The following is a 15,592-nucleotide window of genomic DNA, read 5'->3' on the forward strand; positions in this document are numbered from 1 at the left end:
TGTTCAATTCTTCTGAACCAAAGAGTAAGCAAATCGGCTATCGGTTGTTACCCAACGTATATGATTTCTACCGTCTGAAACAAATACAAACTGTATCCACCCTTTGTCCACTCCCTTTCACAACTCTAAACACCAAAATGTATACCAATTTTCTATAAAAAATTATTCATTTTGCCAACACATAGTTTAATAATACCAAAACATAGAGAGCCATTAAATGAATAAAATGCGTTCATCAGTTATCACGAGTCAAGATATAATTATATTTGGATCATGTTAGAAACCGTATCCGTTTTGGTGTTGATCTACTGCTCTTCTAGATCTTCTTCCTGTACCCGGAGATGCAGTGTATGAACTACTGCTCGTGGTATACTTCGAAGAAGAAGTTGGCAAGTCCAGATATTTTGACACACCTGTTTTATCCGTACCATGATTGTGCACGGACTCTGCTTCTAAAGGCAACTCGTCTAGTGTCTGTTTAACACACAAACCCAAACCCATATGGTTATATAAATATATGATTTTTCTTTTGCTGAACGGAACCAGATACACAATAAAGTCTGGCTGAGAACATACCCTGTAAGCTTGCTGAAGAACGTGGAGAGTCGCTTGAGTGCGTTTCCTCTTAACTGCTATCTCATCTGTCTCTTGAAGCATTTCCTCAAACAAGTTCTCCCTGCACCAGATGATATTAACTACCCAGTAATAAGAGTCTACTATCCAAACACAGATGTGAAGCATTTTAAACAAAAACGCAGGCAGCACCTGTAAAGCTTCCTGATGAAGACATTGTGCAGCTCACGTTTCGTGTGGTTTACCTGAGTATGATATAGAAATGGTATCAGTATCTTCAGAGTTCGGTCTAAATATTCTATATCAATAGGATTTTGTTGCACAAGATGGCCTAAACTGTTTTTCATTTGCAACTCTTCAAAAAGAGAACTAAAAAAAAAGATCAAATATCAAAGTGCTGATATATTGTATGAGTTTTGAGTTACTGCAAGAAATTTTGGGGATGTATAAAGTACTTGCCAGGAAATGCATGATTGCTTTTGGTACCGAGTCCTCAATGTTCTTCCTCACAATGTCATAGTATGACTTGAGTAAGAGCTTTGTTATCTGAATCTCGACTGCTTGCTGTTCCGAATGGGTCTCAGATGGCCTCAAAACAGTTGGGGGCTTCAGAGAAGTAAAGCAAACAGTATAAGTTGAATAGGTAAAACTTTTTTTGGGCAATATGTACAAAGACCGCACAGAAGACGCACCTCCTTAAGATAGATCATGGATAGGTTCTGAGACATATCCTCAACGGCTTCACTGAATGGTTTGTTTAAGAAGTTTTCTTTGGTAACTGCCCGACTATCACTACCTCGAAAAATTGAAGGGAGACCCCACCTTGAATCACTCCCATTTGCTATATCAAGTATCAGTTGTTCGATAAAACCACAATTAAACTCTTAACACACAGATTTATCACACAGCCAAAACTCCTCCGAAACATGCAAAATTATCTACTTGCATGCAACAGAAGGCCAAAAATGACAGTAATTAGAACGTTACCAGATGGTGCAGCTTTTTCAGAATCTGCAGACACAACTCCCTGAGAACAAGTCATGGTAAAAGTGTCAATTAACAATCTTTGCCTAAAATTTATAATTTGCTCTTGGGCGTTTAGTGCTAACAAACAGTGCATAAAGATATATAGATAAAACTGTATTACATAAGAAATAATAGCATACCTGATCAGCAACAATTCCATTAGCTTGTCTGCCGAGGAAAGATCGAGATTTCACCTGACTTGCGGAAGAAGAAGATGTTCTATCAGGCTCCGCTGTATCCTGCTACATTAAATTAAATTTATAAGAAACACTGCAGAGCATATAAGAAACACTGCAAAGCATATAAGAAACACTAATTATTTTTGTCTTGTTGCTCAAAGTACTTCATACCTTTGGTCGTGACACAGAATGGGGAATCCTAGAAGACTTCACGTGTTGCATGGCTTCCTCCACGGCCTTGGTTCCACCAATAAAATTTGGATGTGACGTGTTTATGTAATCCATCTGCAAACAATACTCAAGAGATTAATATCACCATTGAAACAATTATGACAACCAACACTAATAGTAAGTTCAAATTTGGAAGCAACTAAACAATCAAAACGAGTCCTAAACAACCAACATGGCAACATCAGAAACGATCAATCTCTCCTCCCTAAACACAAACAGGGTCTCAACTGATAAATTCAAGTGCAACTGGCGTAAATGATCATATGGATTCCAATTTATTATACAAACCTCCATATCAATGATATCCCCGATCATTGCTTCCGAGGGTTCAAGACCATTTCGCAGGAAATCCCCAATAACCTCATCCATGCGCTTTCTCAGGACAGGGAAGCGCTGTAACTCATTCATCATACATTTATGGCTAATCTGTAGAGAATTTCAAAGTTATGATCAAAATTAAATTATTAAAGATTATTTATTATTTATCAATAATCACAAGAAGACCTCACCTTTACGAGTTCGTCAAAAATGAACCTAGCACACTGAAGGCTAGGATCTAACAAACGAGATATCTGCCTCTTAACAAGAACTTGAAATGGAACCTATGCAGAAAAGATTGGATCAAGAGACTGTAATTAGATACCCCGGGAAGTAAAAAGGTAAGGAAACATATGTATGCTTGGAAGCCCTGACAACCAATATCACATACAAACATGCTAAGAAACGTCTTAGGAAACCTACGTCTGGAACAAATAATGCGGATCTTGGACCGGTTGCGTTCTGGATTGCAGTCCGAATATCATCATCTGTCAAGTCTTCGCATGGATCAACCTCCTGAAGAAGCAACGTGAAGGAAGTCCATCAGTCTAGAGAAATTTACCCCAGGTAGCTCCCAAAAACATAAACAGATTAAGAAAGAACTAATTGGAAGCAAAAAAAATATGTAAGCTAAGCGAACCTCCAAACTCTTAACAAAGATAGACTGGAAAATATAGTGAATTCTTGCTCCTCCAGAGAGCTCGGATGTTGACATTTCTTCACCTTTCCCTTCCAGCAATGAAGAGTAAGCTGTTTCAAAAGTTAACCATGAGACTCACTATGAACCAAAGAAAACATAAAGTAAATTATCTATCGTTCCAACCAAAATATCATCTTCGAATATTACCTTCACAGTATTTTGAAAGAAAGTTGAGGAGAACAGCTCCTTGACCACCCTAAAGATTTTAAGGAAAGTAAAGACCCGCAGAATATGATCAGTTTGACAATTTAAAGATCTATTTAAAATCATAAAAAAGAATCAAGTCATTACGAAATTCGATTCAAAAATGTAAATACTTAGGTTAACTACACTTTGGCCAACGTTTTATCCCTGCAAATAAGGTCACTTTCAGATGCTAATTTTACCAGCTAAAGGTTTTGTTTTGCTAGTCTACTAACAAAAAGCAGTCCAGAATGTTATGAACACGGGCACATGCATGAGAAAATAGTCTGGAAGAGCAAAATTGTACGAAAAGGGAAAGACAAGGCAAAAGACATTACAAAGAGGAAAAACGGTGAGTTACCAAAGTCAATAACAGTGTCACTATGAACAAAGAATTTGGTAAATGAGCCGTAAACTGGAAAATAAATACACACCTTGGATTCTGTAATTTCACCATAGCTCTGATGCTCCTTAGCTGTAGCAACCAGAGCATTACTTATCCGCGACTTCAAATCAGGAAGTAGAACCTTGATATGTTGAACAAGAATCTAGAAAAATACAACAAAAAGGCTAGCTTCAGCTAGTCATGTTCTAATATAACAATTACCTATGCAAGATATTAAACCTATTGAAAGGAAAAAACTAGTCTTGAACAAAAAATAAATATGTACATGAATCAACTTTCGCAATTAACTTGTCTACAAAGATGCCTCTAAACTCTAACATCATCCAATAATAAATATTATCCAGAAATATATCCTTTATGCCGTACACAACAAATTAACAATGACTTAATATAAGGAAGAAGAAGAAGAAAACTCTCAAAACTGCACGAAATACCTGATTTAACTTCTTCGCTAGCTGAGGGATACCCAGACGGTCAACAAGACCATGATAAGCCTGTGTAGTAGAAAAAAATTATAATGAGGACAAATCGCAAGAGTATCAGGAAGGGGGTCGAAAAATGTTGCAATCATACTGGACGACTCCGGAAGAACTTCTCTTCTGCGCTAAGAGCTTCCTTGACTGAACGGTTTAGCATAATATCCTGTTTACAAAAAAGACCAGACGTTGTATGAATGCAAAGCCACAAAATAAAAGCAGAAAAAAGTATCACCAGCATTGAAATGATGCGGCTGAGACTAAGAAACAGAGTACAAATAAAGGAAGAATAGTAAAGAAAGAGTCGGCGCATACTATATGCCAGCAAGAGAAATATAAGCACAAGACCACAGCTTTACCTCCTGACAACGGTTTACCACTCCCACATATCCAAGTCGTAGAGGAACAATTTTCCCAAGAAGTAGATTACTAGCATCAGTACCTTTGTCCATGATATCCAACTGAAACCAATGAGAAATAAAATATTAAAACAGTTGATAAAAAAAAACAGGGACAACTAGCTTTACGACCACACTAACAATGATAGCAAACAAATGTCTGGACAAGGAATATTCACCTTCGTGATAACACCTATTGTTCTGTGACCTGGAGACAGCATCAATACACAAAAGGTGAAGAAGATGAGCAATGTCAGATACATACTACCCATGAAAGTAATCATTTTTTTTAGCAGAACTTACCATCAGGATCAGCGGCTCTTGCAACTTGAAGTGCATCCGAGTTCGCCAAATCGGAATTCGCGGGAGTAACAGCCAGTATCAAACAGCTAGGCTGCTTGATGTAAGACAAAATCATGGTTCTTATCTGCGCTTCGATATCAGTTGGCTGGTCACCCACAGGCACCTTGGTGATACCAGGGAGATCCACAAGCGTGATATCCAATACATTAGGTGAATGTATCTTTAGACGAATCTGTTTAGCTGATACACCTTTGTTATCTCCTGCTAACCTATTCGTCTCAGCCTACAAAGATAAATTCAATTCAGAGCATTAAAGCCAATTACTAAATAATCAATAAATATATTTTTCTTAATCAATTTGTGGCCTAGGATTGTAATGTGTGCTAATACAATAGAAAAGCTATAACAACCTCGATTTCGCGACGAATCTCCGAGAAGTCATAGATACGACGGTTGTTAGGGAGGTGAAGGAACTCGCCCCACTCGTCATCGGATCCGCCGTTAGACTTGCTTTTGGTCTGGAGGAGCTGGAGGACGAGAGGGCGACGCGTGCAGATATCGTTACCACGAGGGAGGAAGTCTCGGCCGACGAGAGCTTCGAGGACGCTGGACTTGCCGCTGCTCTGGCTTCCGACGACAGCTACCTGAGGAAGCTCGATGGAGGATTGGCTTCCGAGCTGAGCGAATATGTCCTGTAGCTTATTGACGATCGGAATCACGGAGGATCCTAGTGGCGCGGCATTGCTTGAAGCGGCGGTGGTGGCGGCGGTGGAGGAAGGAGGAGGCTGGGGAGTGTCGGCGGTTACTTCTTCGACAGACATTGATGGATCGGGCTAGGGTTTTCGAGAGAGGAGGGTCAATACTCGATTTCGTGCTCTCTCTCTCTCGCGAATGTATGAATGATGGAGCAAATTTTTATTTATTTTATATCTGTTGTTTTTACTTTGTCAACAAGCTCTAAAATTCCCAAAATCAATTTTTTAAAAAAAATCACCGTCGTTAAACTAAAATTCAACGTGTTCTACAAGGTTCAATAATAAACATTTTTTAGTTTTTGATAACATTGAAAGCTTTTTAAATTATATTTTTTTCTTCAGTTTATAGATAAACATGTAAGTGAGATTAGGTCAACCAGTTGATGTGTGTGTGTACATGTAAAAATCAGTTTGAAAGTTTTCGGTACCATAAACTCTCTCTCACAGTATAAGCTTTTCGTAAAGTTTTTGGTACCATAGATACATCTTCTCCAACAGCTTTTCCAAATGAAAAATTTCAACATCATAGCCATGGCTACATAGATAAGACCACAAGCAAGGGAGAAAACATCACTACTTCAATGTAACACATTCATGTAAGTTTAACAACTCTAGAGCTCTCAAAACCAAGGTGTAACCAAATTTCAATTAATACTCAGATGAGAGAAGTACCTCTCATTCTTGTATATCTTATTATATTATTTGAGAACTGAAAGAATATACAAGGAAGTTATATAATAGCAACTCTTATCAAACAAGAAATCTCTGAGAAACATACATTAATTTACACATAATATCTAGAGAGAAAGAGAGACTTCTCCAACCTGACAATCCGGTTTCCTTTCTGACTACACTCTCAGAATCCAACTAGTTTCACTGCATGATCACTCTGATGTGCTCAACCTTGCCGCAAGAAAAGAGGCAGCAGCAACTTGAAGTAATCTCATCACCAGTCCAGAAATATAAGAGCAAGCCTTGAACGTGAACTAATTTTATATAACCGGTCCCATGAATCTGTAGTACACTTACAATGGTAATAGCAGAAGAAAACTACTCCTCGGTTGCAGGAAGAGAAGGTAAAGACAAACGACTAGGATTGAAGCCTCAGGCGGTTGAAGAACATCACAAAGTGATATTCAGGTGCCCAGTATACAAATCCTACGACAGGTCCTCCTTTTACATACTGCATCACAAACCACACAAACACATGTCATAATTTGAGTTTTTTTTTTTATCATGAACAAGTTGGTTTAAGTCTAGTGAGAGATGAAGAGAGGAACCTTGCCATCCAGGATAACAAGCTCGCCATCTACCCATCTTGGATTACGGAATCCAGGATCAGCAAGCCTACCTTGTCCCTTGTATCTAGCAATCTGTATTCAAACCTCCATTATGAACCTACACAAACTAGAAATCTAATGATAAGTTTGGACAGTGTTGTAAGCATACCACTCCAAATTCTTCAGGGATGAGACCTCTATGTGGAAGCTCATAACGTCTACCAATCTTTGCGCGAAATGCTACCTGTCATGAGATACCACTGTGATAAGGCCACAAGTTACGTAATAGCAATAAAAGAGTTTTTCTCATCAGATTAGTACCACAATTTAAATTGCATGTTTTCATATTTGTGTTAGTACCTCATACTAGAGCAAACAAAGAAACTAACCTTCCCAGCAGGCACATAAGGATCTCCAGTTAACTTCACGGCTTCTACATATTCATAGAATTCAATATCTGTTGGCTTCTTAGACTCCTTTCCACCTTTCCACTGGCCAAATTTGCGTTTCAAATGAATTACTTCTGATGTATACAGTCCATGTGCGCCAATATATAACCCTGGATAGAGATGAACATACATTTTCAGAATCCATTCCATAATTGTTACTTATAGAATATGGTTCCAATATTAACTTCTAACCGCTAAGTGTGCCATACTGGAAAAATTGTAGAGATTTTCTTTAAAGAAAACTTTCATGTTCAATCAATTTACTAACTCACCATCTAGAGGATCTGGTGATGGAGTCACATCAATGCGCCGGAACTTCGTCAAACCCGACAACTGTTGACGGTTTTGAGCCTGGCTGAGAGTGAGGCTTAGTAGCTCCCCAACATCCTTAAGCATCTGCAAAGCGAGTTTTCTAGAATGAGCTTGGGGTCTCATTTTGCAATGAAAACAAGAAGGAACAATCTATAGCCAAAACACACAGTAAAACAAACCTTGAGAGAAATCTTCTTATCTTTTTCAATGGACTTGGCCAGATCAACCATAATGTTATCAATCCTGCGTCTACTTTGCCTGCTACCTTTTCCATCAAGTAAAGTACTCTCCACACCCTTGGACTCTTGTTGCACGTTCAAATCTTTCTCTAACCGGAGATAAAACGAAGACTTCTCCACAGATTCCAGATTTGCAGGTGACCGTAGTGACTCTTTAAGAGGCTGGTTTCCAGAAAGCCTATCAACAATATCGCCTATCACAAACTTAACCGCGATTTCTCTCCCTCCGTTGTTGTCAATGATCTCATCAGTCACAGATTCCAATTCAATGTCAGCGTTTTTATCCTCACTTTCCGCCTTAGTTCCCTCTTCCACTTCTATCTCTTCTATATCAAAGTCCTTCTCTTCATCTTCTTCGTCTTCTTCATCATCCGCTATCTGCTCAATAACTTTTGAGATGAAATCCTTGTCCACCTTTCCAGGCGCAGTAACTTTCATAACCTTGACTTTGACCCCAGGGATCATATCTCGCAGGAACGTCTGGAAGCCAGAAGAATCCTCGAGGAGATCAGAATCGTCGTCTGAGTTATCACTCTCTTCATCTTCACTACTCTCCACCGCGAGATTACCTGCGTCTTCCTTCCTACCCGGTGGTGGAGTTAAGAACCTGGGAGAGTTCAGAGTTCTGGATGGCATTGTTGGAACGTCTGGAAAAATCTCCTTCCATTTTAAGTACACAGCCTGAAGATGCACACATCCCAAAAAGAAAGTCGTGAGATAATTGAGAGGAGCAGTTTACGGTTTGCTATCTACTTAAAAAGGTCAGCTTCCAATAAAGAGCATTAACTACATACCAAGTTCATAGCATTCAACTACATAGCAATAAAGAACCAAGTTCAGAGCAGTTTACAGTTTGCTATCGACGAAATGATTCTCCAACGAATATAACAACTACTAAAACCGGGCAGTAACTAGATAGGATTAAGGAGGGAAACAAAACCTGTTTTTTGTAGTTCCCTTTTCCATCGAGTGTAAGAAAGATTTCAAAAAGAGGAGCACCCGCAGCAGATGTACTAAGCTGCCTGAGAGAGAAAGAGTTTTCATATATAGCAATTTTCACAACAACAAAGGACCTAAAAAATCTTTGCTTCTTGATGAACTAAGAAGATAGATAGAACAAGTTATTACCTAGGATTATAGCTTCTTGCCACATATCTTCCATGCTCTGCGGTAATTTGAACGATAAGACCAAAAGGATCTTTGACATCTTCCGAAATACCCGACCACCACCCTACCTGCGAATCCATATAGAAAAGACGATGTAATACAACAAAAATAGAAGCTTTCTACACCTATAAGGACGAAACCACAGTTAAAAACTTATTAAATAAACAAGAAAACAAAAAACGAGCTCACCAACCCAGCACCAGCTTTGTCTCGTAAGTATACTGCATCCTTGTACCGCTCTTCAAGAACAGCTCTCTATCACACAAACACAAAGAACATCTTTAAGAATCAAATGAAATGAAAAAGAGACTACAATCGTTTTACACAGTAAAGCTTATACATTGAAGCTGGACATGACTCTGCCAACAGCATCATTAGTAGCAGCAGCAGCAATTGCCACCTTGAGCCTCGCAGCATCTTCATACTCTTCTCGTTTAACAGCTCCATTCAATTGCGACTGTACACAAATTACAAAGTCACCACATTAGAGACACTTTCAATTATTACAGGACCCTAATCATCGTTATGGATAAAAAAAGTAGGAACCTTTAGGACGGAGATGAGACGGTCTTGGTCATCAATCAGTTCGAAATGCTTCTTCCATCGCTCCCAATCCCAATCACTTTCCTCACCTTGCTCCCCCAAAACGACGTCGTCGTCGTCGTCTCCAGCATCCTTATCCTGACCCGTGGTGCTGTACCAGCTCAGGACCGAATCGAAGCGTTTGATGGCGCTCTTTAGGACATCCTGAATCGCGGCGTCCCATCTAGGAGGGTTCTCATCATCGGAGGAGGAGGAGGCAGAGGACGAATTTCCACCGGAGGAGGAGGAGCAGCGGCAGAGTGCGGCAGGATCCGAGAGACGATGAGGGTAAAACGGTCTTTTGGTGGGAGCGAGTCTGGATGAGGTGGCGGAAGCCGCTACGGCGGGGGAGAAGGCGAGAGTTTGCGACGGAGGCGTAGATAAGGAAGGCATCGCCGGAGAGAGAGAGAGAGAGAATAATTTGTGTTGTGTGGATGAGATGGGCTTTTTTGTGTTTCGTCCAACGGAGTGTTGTTTTATTACTAACCAACCAAAACGCAAACGTTTTTTTGTCGGATGTCTGATTTACTTCAGGATAGATATTAGAGCAACGAACGCACGTGCGTACTTATCCTAGATTTTTATTTTTTGCTATGCAGTGTGTCTACTTTATATTCATTGTGATTATCCTTCTAATTCTGTTGAATACTTATCCGTATAATTTGTGTTTTATTTTTGTGGAGTAAGCTAAATAAATAGTTAACAAGTGCAAAAAAATAATAATGTAAAAATAGTTAAGCTGTAATCCCAAAAAGGAATGTATCCTTGTTGTTTGCAGGTGCTTCAGCTTCGTTACATCTCTCATCGCCAGTCGGCAGAAGTCTCCGAGTTGTTGTTAATGTGCTCGCTGCCGTTAGCTCCTTCAGGGACAATCTCTTACTCTTTCTCTCTTGTCTCTCTTACCAAAGTCGGTTGGTCATAAACATTTTTTAGTTAATTTTAGTATAAAACTATTTTGACAATTTAAAGACTATTCGAAACTATGTACAACATCTACTTACAATTTACTGGCTAAAGCGCATCAACTGTGTCCAGAACCGGTTCTCATTCTTGATCTTCGTCGTCTGAAGCCTTATGATCATTTTCTGGCGGCTATCTGATGGGATATTCCGGTGTTATGCTATCTTTTTTTTTTGGTGTTATGCTATCTTGATTGCTTATTTTGTGGTTCTTGCCGAGACATATTGGGGAATATTCATCCTCGAAATTTCAAAGCGTGCATATCTTCTTACAGTTATATCTACCCTTTTGTTCTGTCTTTAAAATCATCTACGTAAAATATATCAACTTTTTGGCCTCTTGACTTGACCATCACTTTTTTTTTTGTGCACCTTGATCATCACATTAGAACTTCAAATGAAGAAGTTTCCTCTGTCTTTAAAATCATCGCTTGAGACTTAGCTTCCCTCGTCGTCATCAGAGAAGGATGTTATTATAGCAAGAACGAGCCGCAAAATCTCTACTAGTTCTAAAGCCTTATAGGTGACCAACTTGTGTTAGTTCTTTGATACACCTGTGCATATTCTTTTAGTCATGTGTTTAGGATTTTGATTGTTGAACTAACTTAAATTAAAGTTATGGAATTGTCAATATAGTCTAAAATAACAAATTAAGTTGAACTAACAAGGCTCAAACCAAACATAAAATACACCTACCAAAACCATAAAATATTTTATCTGTGATAAGCTTTTTTTTGTAATCCATAGACTCTTGCCACTATATATACTGACAACATATCATTAACACAAAGCAATAAACCGAAGAAGCAATAAGAGAGTGGCTTAACCAGAATCTAAAACTCATCACACATTAAAGATGGCGTCGTACAAGCTTTTTCTCATTGCTTGCTTAGTGACTCTTTCTTCCACTATTATGATCAAGACTTGTTCGGCCTCATCACGACATCTTCTTCAGCAACAACCTCTTCCTCAAATTCCAAACATGCCTATCCCAACAACGGGACTACCTCCATTGCCGTCAACTTTGCCACAGCCAACTCTTCCCACCATTCCCACTTCAATTCCTCCATTGCCATCAACATTGCCACAACCAACTCTTCCAACCATTCCCACTTCAATTCCTCCATTGCCATCAACATTTCCAAAACCAACTCTTCCCACCATTCCCACTTCAATTCCTCCATTGCCATCAACATTACCACAACCAACTCTTCCAACTTCCACCGCTCCATTTTCAATGCCAACTTTGCCTTCATTTCCAACAACAATCCCTTCTCTCCCCACTAGTTTCCCATCCATTCCCTTTTTCTCTCCTCCGCCTACTACAACTGCATCGAGTCCTTGAATGATTAGCTACTTCATGAGTTTTCTGTATTTCTTAAACTATAGTGAGTTGTTTCATTGTGGTGTCTTGTGTTTGGTTGATTACACATATATCTCCGTATGATTGTACCTTTAATTTCCCTTTTGATGATCGTTATGTTGTATTTTATATATGATGTATGCTTATTTGGTTTCTTTACTCTTAATAATATAAAATTTGTTTTTGTTTGTAAGATTTAAGTTTAAGCTGTTCTGTGTGTATATTTATTCTCTTACATTTGCAGTAAAACACTAATTGAAATCTTTAATTCTGTTTATACGCACACTTTTCTAGTTTGTAAATTATAAAAATGTATACGGCTCTCCCTCTCTCGTTCTCTATTTATGAACATGTATTAATATTATACTAGTTTTTTTTTTGTTAAGAATAATAATATATAATTTTACAAAAAAATAATATATATGTATATATATTAATATATACTCTCTCCATTTCATAAAGAGTGTCACTTTGACATTTTTCATACAAATTAAAAAAACGATTGAAATGCATTAAATTTTTTATTAATTACACATATTCAACCAATAATATTTGAGATAAATAAAATTATTTATAAAATTAATGCACTTGTAATTAATTTTAAACTGAAAATTCATTGAAATTCTAAAATGACACTTTTTTGTAACAAGAAAAAAATGCTAAAGTGACAATTAATATGAAACAGAGGGAATAGTTTTCAGTGTACAAGTTCATATTTTACATTAGTACTAGTTTTTTTTTCCCGTGCACGGGCACATGCATTGTTTTAAGATTTACCATGGAAAGATATTATTTTAAAGTTTATATGATTTACAATGAAAATAAAGTTATTTCGAAGATTATATTTATTGGTAAATTTTAAAAGAAAATTAAAAGCTTGTTGTTAATATATCCCTTATCAACGGACACATGAACGTTACATATTAATCTCTTCCTAAACCACAACAAAATCATTACATATGAAAGTTTAAATAAAAAAAAATCATCTCTTACATAAAACACAATTAATATGTCATAATTTTGTAGATTTAGAAAGCAGACCGGAATCTTTCTCGTATTTTCTATCACCCGAGTTTCTTAAACTCCATTGTTATCTCGTGAACAAATATACTGCGAATCTTTTTTATTATTATGCTAAGAATCTTGAATAGCAAAAGAAAAGAAAAGAAGAAAAGGTTATAAAGAGGTTGGAAGAGAATTATGTTCATGAAAAAAAAAATTCTGAGCATGGAGATTATAGTCATTTTTAGTTTCACTAACCTGGACTTTAACCTTTATCTTCCAATTTTGAAGTACCATCATGCCATCGTTTCTCCATAACTATTTCGGTATGGTTCTAGAATCGTGGTTATGTGGATACAGTCAATAGAAGTTGAAAATTTATCTGGTTAGAAGTTGAAAGAGAATAAGCGGAGCTGTTGCAGAGATTTTTAAAATTTACAACTTCTTATTGCAAGAAGAAATGAATTTAGACACAGAGCATCATGAGTAAATTTTATCTTGAGAAAAAAATATATTTTCAAAGATAGTGGGATCATGGGTGTAGTAGTAGTGTGAGAAATAGTTGTATTTTTATTTTACGTAGAAAATAAATAAATAGAAATCAGTTACTAAAGAAAACTGTTTTTTCTTTTAAGCATTTACGTTTTTCTTTTCTTTTTGTTGCATTTTTCTTTAAATTTTTAAATATATTCCATGTGTCATAATTTTATTGGCAAGGTGACTTGTGCTTTAGTATATAAGGGATTTCACCATGTCATAAGCAAAATTGATATCCTTTTTACAAAGTATCTAGTATACTATGATCTGCAATCTAAAAATATCTTCAAGAGCTGAACGACTAATTTATACAAATTATACTCTACTACGAACTTTGTGAACAAACTCAGAAATGCCTTTTTAATTTTGTAGAAAATAAAACAAGAACAACTTTGTGAACAAACTCAGAAATGCCTTTTTAATTTTGTAGAAAATAAAACAAGAAGCATGTGTTGGCTGATGCTAAAAACTGCCAAAATGTGGCCACATCGTTGATAACGTTCTTTTTCCAACATGCAATTTATCAACCTCTTTGGTTAAAAAAAGTTCGCTAACTTTTCCTCTCACGAGTTTCATTTTCACATCAATCATCAAATAGAACCATTCTCTTTCATGACATTCATTCACTCTCCCTCATAACATGACTAGACGCAGCGTTTCATGGAGACTAGTCACTTGCTTATCCTCCTCTCCTAAGTTATCCTTGAATGTCTTGTGCCTCGTCGTCACAGTCTTTGTTCTTCTCCAAATATGGTCATTTCACATTACCTTACAACCCATTTTACTCCCTCCATCACTACTCACATATCTAAACAACCACCACCAACAACAACAACCTGAAGTATCCCACAACGATTGCTTGATGGAGAAACTACGCGAGTCGGTAACATTCCTTCCCCTTAAAGACCTTCGTTATTCAAACAAACCACTCGAAGGTCATACATGGTTCATGAGCTCTCTCTATGATAACCAAACCAAAGGGGAGGTTCAATATCAAGAGTTTCCTTCAGAATCTTCCAAAGGAAAGCTCCTGTGCTTGAAAGGGTTTGATAAACATGATGGGTCATGGAACTACTATGCACTGGCTTGGCCTCAAGCTCTTCCGGTCAACGCCAGTCTCAAGAAGGGACTGACATTTGTTTCCTATAATCATTACGATTACGGTAACATGTGGCATGGACTATCTGCCATGGTTCCGTTTGTTGCTTGGAGCTTAAGAAACCAATGTGAAAGGCCTCAAAGATGGGTTTTATACCACTGGGGAGAACTCAGGTTCAACATGGGGAACTGGTTGAACGAGATCATCACAGCTACTTACAGTCAAGAACCAGAATTTGTACGGTTTGGTGATGAGAACACACCGGTTTGCTTTGAGAAAGCAGTTGTTATGAGACACAACGAAGGTGGAATGTCAAGGGAAAGAAGAATAGAAGTCTTTGATCTCATCAGATGCAAAGCAAGACACTATTGTAACATCAGCTCATCCGAGACCTCAAGACCGCGAATAGGTATGACATTGCTTATGAGAACCGGACCAAGATCGTTCAAAAATGTTTCAGCCGTGACAAATGTTTTTAAGAGAGAGTGTAAGAGAGTAGAAGGGTGTGAACTAAAGGTTGCTTATTCAAACAATCTAACATTTTGTGAGCAAGTGGAGCTAATGAGAAACACAGATGTGTTAGTGTCACCACACGGTGCACAACTCACTAACTTGGTTCTAATGGATAGGAACAGTAGTGTGATGGAGTTTTACCCTAAAGGATGGCTTAAGCTTGCAGGTGTTGGTCAGTTTGTGTACCAATGGGGAGCTAATTGGTCAGGAATGAAACATGAAGGAGCGTGGCGTGATCCATTTGGAGAAACATGTCAATTTCCTGATACTGATAGACGATGCATGTCGGTCTACAAGAACGGTAAGATCGGATACAATGAGACTTATTTTGGCGATTGGGCAAGAAGCGTTTTGGGTAAGTTTAGAGTAAGAAATATGGAAGAGGTTGTTGAACGCAACCATGATGGATGTCGGTGTTAATGGTTAAGAACTTAAGATATACGACCAAAGATAGTACTCTATACTTTTGAGTTTTGATAAAATGATGATATTAATGTATTAGAGTATTTTTAACATAGAACATAGTATATAGTATATATAGT

At 37.7% G+C, this 15,592-nt stretch overlaps 4 protein-coding genes across 5 annotated transcripts; 1 reads left to right on the forward strand and 3 right to left on the reverse strand.

Moving 5' to 3' along the window:
* Window positions 1-126: 126 nt before the first annotated feature.
* Window positions 127-5,702, reverse strand: LOC106405749 (dynamin-related protein 3A-like). Of its 2 annotated transcripts, none has more exons than XM_013846289.3 (20): window positions 5,204-5,702; window positions 4,794-5,076; window positions 4,670-4,698; window positions 4,452-4,553; window positions 4,190-4,258; window positions 4,051-4,110; window positions 3,645-3,758; window positions 3,175-3,223; window positions 2,968-3,077; window positions 2,751-2,843; window positions 2,519-2,611; window positions 2,298-2,435; window positions 1,950-2,063; window positions 1,740-1,838; window positions 1,561-1,600; window positions 1,266-1,414; window positions 1,033-1,179; window positions 766-818; window positions 577-676; window positions 127-474 (listed from the first exon to the last, which is right to left on the reverse strand). In XM_013846289.3, exons 1-20 carry the CDS (start codon window positions 5,612-5,614, stop codon window positions 277-279), a joined length of 2,451 nt encoding a protein of 816 aa, XP_013701743.2. In that variant the 5' UTR covers window positions 5,615-5,702; the 3' UTR covers window positions 127-276. The 2 variants fall into 2 exon arrangements, with proteins under 2 accessions (XP_013701743.2, XP_013701742.2); XM_013846288.3 differs by having other exon boundaries at window positions 1,740-1,841.
* A 476-nt stretch (window positions 5,703-6,178) lies between these two features.
* LOC106405956 (protein EXECUTER 1, chloroplastic) lies at window positions 6,179-10,082 on the reverse strand. The gene is made up of 11 exons (XM_013846524.3): window positions 9,542-10,082; window positions 9,336-9,452; window positions 9,185-9,250; window positions 8,957-9,063; window positions 8,769-8,850; window positions 7,769-8,509; window positions 7,550-7,673; window positions 7,218-7,387; window positions 6,998-7,072; window positions 6,829-6,921; window positions 6,179-6,731 (listed from the first exon to the last, which is right to left on the reverse strand). The coding sequence occupies exons 1-11, from the start codon at window positions 9,968-9,970 to the stop codon at window positions 6,639-6,641; spliced, it is 2,097 nt and encodes a 698-aa protein (XP_013701978.2). The 5' UTR covers window positions 9,971-10,082; the 3' UTR covers window positions 6,179-6,638.
* Window positions 10,083-11,005: 923 nt separating this feature from the next.
* Window positions 11,006-13,198, reverse strand: LOC106405073 (PE-PGRS family protein PE_PGRS30). Its single transcript, XM_048737485.1, has 2 exons — window positions 13,160-13,198; window positions 11,006-11,889 (listed from the first exon to the last, which is right to left on the reverse strand). The coding sequence occupies exons 1-2, from the start codon at window positions 13,196-13,198 to the stop codon at window positions 11,506-11,508; spliced, it is 423 nt and encodes a 140-aa protein (XP_048593442.1). The 3' UTR covers window positions 11,006-11,505.
* Window positions 13,199-13,871: 673 nt separating this feature from the next.
* Window positions 13,872-15,588, forward strand: LOC106403564. Its single transcript, XM_013844378.3, has one exon. The coding sequence runs from the start codon at window positions 14,079-14,081 to the stop codon at window positions 15,468-15,470; it is 1,392 nt and encodes a 463-aa protein (XP_013699832.2). The 5' UTR covers window positions 13,872-14,078; the 3' UTR covers window positions 15,471-15,588.
* The last annotated feature ends 4 nt before the right edge of the window (window positions 15,589-15,592 follow it).

The sequence above is a fragment of the Brassica napus genome, chromosome A8, assembly GCF_020379485.1.
Source record: "Brassica napus cultivar Da-Ae chromosome A8, Da-Ae, whole genome shotgun sequence".
NCBI classification, from domain to species: Eukaryota; Viridiplantae; Streptophyta; class Magnoliopsida; order Brassicales; family Brassicaceae; genus Brassica; species Brassica napus.